This window comes from Plectropomus leopardus, chromosome 9, assembly GCF_026936395.1.
Source record: "Plectropomus leopardus strain MGB_pleo_1.0 chromosome 9, ASM2693639v1, whole genome shotgun sequence".
Lineage (NCBI taxonomy): Eukaryota > Metazoa > Chordata > Actinopteri > Perciformes > Serranidae > Plectropomus > Plectropomus leopardus.
The window spans coordinates 1095001-1102500 of record NC_142184.1 but is presented as its reverse complement, the minus strand read 5'-3'; the positions used below and the strand labels follow the sequence as shown (position 1 = coordinate 1102500).

Here is a 7500-nt window from a genome sequence, read left to right as displayed (position 1 = left end):
TATATATGTACCAAAACATCAGGTGGAAAATAGTACAAAAAAGACTAATTCCAAGGCAGACGCCGAGAATGACTTTCAAAAATAATGATGGATCAAAAATTTCTGTTTCTAGGAGCTGAGCTGGAAATTCCAAGATTAAACAAAACTAAAACTAAAAATGTATTTCATATACATGAACACAGCCAAAATGATCAAAAAATGAAGAATGAAAAGCCCCTAAAATGCACCAAACAGTCCCTCAGGGGTTAAACAGGATGAATTTGAATTATTTTGTGATTGAACAACAACACGAAAACCTTTGAAAAAAAAAAAACACACAGTTACAAACGCATTATAATTAAACCATGTAACCTTTTTCTCTCTTTTTCTGGACACTTTCTAAAGCAATCTTTCGCTGTGAGACTCGATGAACTCAGAAAAAGGATTGTGCAGCTGTTTGCAGCAGCTAACGCTGCACAAACAACACAGAAAGGGTTAAATGCATCTCTGACTGTGCTGCCAAGCAAACAGTGTCTCTGTGTTCCTGTCATATCTGCACATATTCAAATTAGGCATAATGCAAACATTTAGAGGGAATTTGCAAATCAGCCTCCCTGTAAAAAACCGTCCAACTCATAAACATCAGCGCTAACAGCCGCACGCAGTTACAGAGACATTATCAGCCTCTTCAGTCAGTGACGTTCTGAGGAAACCTCTGCACGCATCAGTCACCCGTCGCTTTTCTTCTCTCTGTCCGGTTTTCTGTCTGTTATGATCTTTACACAAAGGCAGAATTCATACTTTGCCGAATATTAACAGCAATCAGACACAAAAAAGCTGCAAAAACAGTTTCTGCTCTAATATTGTGAGTGCAGGATCTCTTGTGATGAGCATTTGCACGTGATGCTCCTTCATGGCGCTTTAACGGCTGGAATCCATTCTCCTTCTGAGAGCTTCAGATAAAGCTGCTTTCCATCACAGATTTACGAAAAACTGAAGCTTTATTTTAGAAATGTGTTTAAAACTCTGAGCGACTTCTCCTCTGGTGACAACATCCCAGTAACCATGGCGATGGATGTTCAAAACATCAGCAGCTTTATTTCTATTGTAGCCACCGCACCAGCCGTCATTATTTCAACCGAGGCCACGTAGGCGTGTTATGGAGCCATGGTGGAAAGGCGAGCCCCTTATATGTGGGGGCGGCCACGTATGAGGGATTTCTGGGAGATGTAGTCCAAGATTTCACAGAGGAATTGTGGATTCAAAACTTTCTCAGAGTTATGAGATGCAATAACAGCTCTTGCTGAGCCAGTTCCTGTGACCTCACAGCGTCATGTGACCTCACAGCGTCATGTGACCTCACAGCGTCATGTGACCTCACAGCGTCATATGTCTTTTTCCAGTTGCCTGAAATACCACCTCATGAGAGCAGAAAAACATTTTTTGCAATAAATGGGAGTTTTCTTTTTTTAAATGACGTGTTTCCATTAGGCGTATTTTATATTTGCAATAGGCTTTGCAAAGGAGTACAATCTAGTCTCTGTGAATGTGCCACTGAGTCAGTGAAATAACTTCGGAAACGATGCTCAGTAATAATTTCAAACTCTTCTTAAATCTGTGAGAAAACTCAGTCTGAAGTTTGTGATTGCGAGGAGGAAATCTGTAACAGAAGGAAACTAAAACCAGATCAAACTGTGAAGTCTGAGAGTTTGTTTCTCGGTGCAGATTCAGTGCAGAAAGTCGAACTGTGACGACATGTGAACACACATTAAAGAGCCGTTCACACGGCAACGCTTCACGCATGAAACGTTTAACTCTTGCTGCGGTTTGACCTTCACATCGTTCACATGACAACACCGTTTTGGGGCCTGAAAACGAACTTTTGAAACCGGGTTCCAGAGTGTCATCTTTTAAAAACGCCACCACGTCTGTCGCCATGGAAACCAACAATGACCCTGTGAGAACAGTGACATCACGCCGTACTTCTTGGTCTTCTTCTATGGTGTGTTATTATAAAGTGACACCGCCAACTACTGGCCTGGCATGCAGACTTCAGCGTTTTAGGCTGCTGGAAAGACTTTTGTTGGTCGGGCCGTTTCCGTGTAAACGTGGCTGTTTTCGTGTAAACGCGGCCTTTAGTTAAAAGCTCTAACAGTCCTCTTAAATGAAACGTGCTGCTGCAGCTTCAGATTATTTCCACACATCCTTGATTTGAATTTCTTGAGCAGAAGCTTTTCAAACATTTACAGAGTGATAAACAACAAAAGTCCTTCCTGGACGCCGTTTCTCAAAAATCTGAATCTCACTGACATTTATCAGAGTCCATTAGACTCCTGATGAGTTTAAAAATAGTCCTAATGAGAAGCAGCGACTAGAACAGAGAGGAAACTGTCACAACCAGCACACGCCGTACGGCATCATTTCACATCGCGAGCGTCAACAGCAGCTCACTGCGAGCCGATCAGACGCTCAACGTCTCTGCTCTCCAAAAACTTTTCTTCCTGCGCTCTCCTGCTGAAAGGAAATATTTAAAACAAGTCACATCTCCACCTCCACTGATGCCCCCTCACTCTTAATCCAGCTGACGTAGGGATTAATTTAGAGAAGAAGAAGAAGAAGGAAAAAAAAGCGACATTTAATTCCCCCTCTAATCTTCTGCGGCTAATTAATTTGACTAAAATCTACATTAAAAACACCCACAGGCTGCAGCCGCCCACCTGACGGCGAGAAAACACAGAGTTCTGCAGGAAAACAACCCGTCTGTTAATTCAATCTAATGTCACAGTCCACACACACACACACACACACACACACACACACACACACACACACACACACACACACACACACACACACTCTTTTAGTTCATATTACACTGAAATACAGCCAACAAAAAAATTCAAGAAAAAATCTAAAACTAAGCAACATGTTGATGTTAAAATATACACTGAGAAATTATAGAAACAGACATAAAGAGACAGAAGGACAGACAGAGGGACAGATGGACAGAGGGACAGATGGACAGAGGGACAGACAGAGGGACAGATGGACAGAGGGACAGACAGAGGGACAGATGGACAGAGGGACAGACAGAGGGACAGATGGACAGAGGGACAGAGGGACAGATGGGCAGAGGGACAGAGGGACAGAGGGACAGATGGACAGAGGGACAGAGGGACAGATGGGCAGAGGGACAGATGGACAGAGGGACAGAGGGACAGAGGGACAGAGGGACAGAGGGACAGAGGGACAGACGGACAGAGAGACAGACGGACAGAGGGACAGACGGACAGAGATAACTTGCTGGACAGGTAGGGAGGATAAATGCGATAATATATCAGAGTGAGAATAGAGTTTGTTTCATCTGTATTTTGGCAGCAGGTGAGTATAAAGTAAATATAAAGTAAAAATCTACTAAATGACTTGAGAGGATCGTCCCCTGTGACAAAACGTCTCATTTTTAATTCGAGTTTTAGGTTTTAAGATTTGTAACATTAGAAATGTGACCTTTCACACAGAAGAGGTCAAATTATTCTGACAACAATAAATTAATTCAATCTGATAAAATATTTCTGGCGACTAAAACACCACAAATTCATATTTAATTCCTTTGAGGGGTGAACATTGAGCAAACATTTTTACATTTTAGTAATTTGGTAAATTTGTCTCAAGCTTTGTAAAAGTGTTTCACGCTGTTTGAATTTGTTTTGTATCTTGTCATATTTTGAAAATGTAATTTTGTCTCAAGTTTTGTAAAAATGTTTCACACTTTCACACTCTGTATTTTTATGTTGCACCGACACTGCAGATCTGTACTTCAGTGCCGCACTTGAGTAAATGTACTTAGTTACTTTGCACTTTGTCCCTCAGAGTGCGACGACGAGATAAAACACGCGACTGAGTTTTTCTTTCATCAGTTTTTCAGCTTCTAAAAAAAACAGCTCACTCTTGGATCTTTCAGCAGATACAAAAGGCTTTGACCTTTTTTATTTTTAATGAAACTGAAAAAAAAATTTCAGTGTGAATGAATTTCTTTTGTTTTTACACGTTAACACAAATATCAGCCGCAGGCCATCGAGCACGCAGATTACATCGTTGCTGCACTTTTGTCCTCTGATTGAATTATTGTTTTATTTCCTTTTTATTTTGTCCTTGTAAATGTTCAGTCCTGCATCTTTACACTTTTATTTGATACTGATGTTCGTTAAGATGCTGCCGCCCTTTAGATAAATAAAACAAATCAAGAGTTAAAAATAAAATACGCAATGAGTTCGTGCTCAGTCGGTCGGAAAGGAAACAACTCGTGACGACTGAAACTCAAACCCACGACACTCAGCGTACCTGCACACCACCCGACCTGCCGCTAATTAGACTCCCTCCATCAGTAATTAACTTTTCCTATTAAGTTTCCTCGTTCTGCTCTTAGTGGCAGCTGTTATCCAGCAGATAACACACACACACACACACACACACACACGCACACACACACACGCGCAGTAATCAGTGAGGGAGAAACTGTTTCCTCGGAGGACCACAGAGTCAGCCGGGTTATCTGATTGGCTGAAAGTGCTCGTTACATCCACACTGACATATCCCATGATGCACGGCGGGTTGTGCTTTATTGGTTCGTTATCAGACTCTAACGATAACGAAGGTAAGAGCTTCCTCCTGAACACTTTTATGTGCGCTGTTAATTGTTTGGCGATAATGGGTTTTAATTTTTATTATTGTTTTTTTTGTCTTTGTCTTTATGCAAATTTCTAATTTCAGTGTGAAGAAAAACTCTTCTTCATGTGTTGATTTGAAGCAACATTTCTCTGCTTTCTTTCTTCGTACTCACTGAACTGAAGACCCGCAGCAGATCTTCATCTACATTCGGAACATTCACTCCGTCTTTAAAATCGGATCGTTTGTGATCAATTAAACTGCCAAACTGGTTACTGCATGAAGTTGTAGTTAGTTCCTACATGAAAGCGCTCACAGCGCCGTGATGGGGCGTGATTTTAAGAAAGAGACGCTGCTGTCGAGGTTTTCAAATGTCACATCTAGTTCCGTTATACCGGAGAGACGGCCGACGCCAACGCTCAACAACGCACTCCAAAACTACTGAACTCAGGGACGCTCAACTCGCTCTGCTCGGGGACCAGCTGCAGCAGTCCCACACGTTTCTAGGATTTTAGGACATTTTTAAGGATTTTAGAACGTTCAGGATGTTTCTAGGATTTTAGGAAATTCTGGGATTTCAGGATATTTCTATGATTTTATGACATTTTTAGGATTTTAGGACATTTCTCAGATTTTAGTGTGTGTCTGGAATTTGAGAACATTTCTAGAATTTTAGGACGTTTTGTAGGAATTCAGAGTATTTCAGGGCATTTCTTAGATTTCTGGACATTTCTCGTATTTTAGGACATCAGTGTCTCAGCTGTGTCCTCTGTGGGGGTGTAGGGGATCCTCCTCTGGCTCTTTTTTGATCAGCAAGCTCTATGTTGATGCTGTTTTATGTCTCTGACACCTTATGGAGACTAAAAGGACAAAAACCATTCACAGAGTCAATCACTTTATTTTAATTGTGAATTAGTAAATAGTTCGGGGGCCACCCAGCACCCTATCAGGGGCCACATTTGGCCTGCCGGCCGTTGAGTATCACTGTTCAAATCTTATAAATAGCGAGATAAGAGGAGAAACATGTTGTTTGTTTTTTATATTTTGGAGGGAACTGCACCTGTAAGTTAAAGATCTGGGTACTTCTTCTGGTACTGTAGTAGAGGTACATACGGAAAATACTACTGCAGATTTGCAGTTGGTCACTACGAAATACTGTCACTCTATTTTCTGTCTGTTAATCTGCAAAGTAACTAAAGCTATCAGATAAATGTAGTGCAGTTAAAGTAGAAATTGTGTAAGATTAGAAAACTCAAGCGAAGTACGAGTTTCTCAAATCTGAACTCCATCTTTCACACGTCCGACACACTCAGTGCAGGTGAACCAAGTCGCTTCTTTTACAGCTGCAGCTCAGGCGGTGAAATAGAGGACGGAGTCATGAGGTGGAAGAAGAGAAGAAGACAGACGTCCTGGTGGACGAGCGCTGAGTGTGTGTGTATGTGTGTGTGTGTGTGAAGCAACATGCTGACAGATGGTGTGAATGTTCAGAGTCTCTGGAACAGACTGTCAGTGTTCACATGAGCCTCCTCCACTCTGATCTGCTGTTAACACGCTTTAACCCGCCGCCGTTACCATGGAGACCACCACGCTTTAATTAGAAACACACATTCAATTAGAGCTGGACTGCGTTCAACACACACACACACACACACACACACACACACACACACACACACAACACAAAACACAATACACACGACACACCTACACCGACTGCATTTATAAACACACACACACACACACACACACACACACACACACACAACACAAAACACAATACACACGACACACCTACACCGACTGCATTTATAAACAAACACACACACACACACACACACACACACACACACACACACACACACACACACACACACACACACATTTAAGGTTTACAAAGATGATTTCTGACACGTTGTTCGGAAAAACCACGCGTGTGTGTGTGCGTGTGTGTGTGCGCGCATGTGTGTGTGCGCGTACCTCCAGTTGAAGTGTGTGTTCTGTCTGCAGCCGCTCGATCTCCTCCTGATGTTCCAGAGAGTTCTTCTCGATGTTCTCCTGCAAAGATCAATTAAAAAAGTCACATTAAAAGATGAATAAAAGCAATAACATTTAGAGGAGAGTTTGTTTTACATTAGAGAGTTCTGTATGTTCACAAAAACAAAAATGTTTTTCAGAGTAAATCTGTGGATTGGCTAAAGAAACGGAGATGAAAAAATGAAATGTACTAAATAGATTTTAAAAATTATTTAAAAATAAGAACATTAACAAATATAAAACTGAAGTATGAACAGCAGAGTGTACATGAATATGTTTTTGGGGATTTTTATGGGGTTGAAAGTGGGACAATATGATGTCATTTCTGAAAAAAGGTAGGAGTAATAAGATAAAGCTTCAGCCTTCATCTTTTCAGTCCTGTTTTTTGTTTTGTTTTTTCCTTTGTTTTTTTAAAATATCAATGCTTCTTTATTTATTTTTTATAAGCTGTAAAAATTACAGAAATAAACTTAACTAAAAGACTAAACTCCACTGACAGACTTTTCAAAATCGATTCAAAAAACTCCTCTTTCTTTAATCCACACATTTGCCTTCATTATCCAAATGTGCCGCCTACATTACCCACAATGCAGCTCTCCCTCTGACAGCTGTGTGGTAGATTTGTGTTTTGCTGAGAGCAGCTGTTGTGTCCTGCAGCAGAGATGAGCAGCAGGCTGCACAGGTTAGGTAACTTCACCTCTTTCTAACCTCCAGATTACTTTACTTTTTGACCCTGAAGTCCTCCGCTGACAAAAAAAGTCATCTCATATGTTGCTAAACTGACATTTTGCCAATTTTTTTGACATATAACAAGATCTTTTT

The 7500-nt window shown here is 41.0% G+C and overlaps 1 protein-coding gene across 4 annotated transcripts in view; it reads right to left on the bottom strand.

Moving 5' to 3' along the window:
* The window catches only part of gripap1 (GRIP1 associated protein 1), a 54534-nt gene that overhangs the window by 18745 nt on the left and 28289 nt on the right, over positions 1 to 7500 (bottom strand). For all 4 annotated transcript variants that reach the window (XM_088081563.1, XM_088081564.1, XM_088081565.1 and 1 more), the window contains one exon: positions 6622 to 6699. In XM_088081563.1, the coding sequence (XP_087937689.1) occupies positions 6622 to 6699 (78 nt within the window). The remainder of the gene's footprint in view (positions 1 to 6621; positions 6700 to 7500) is intronic.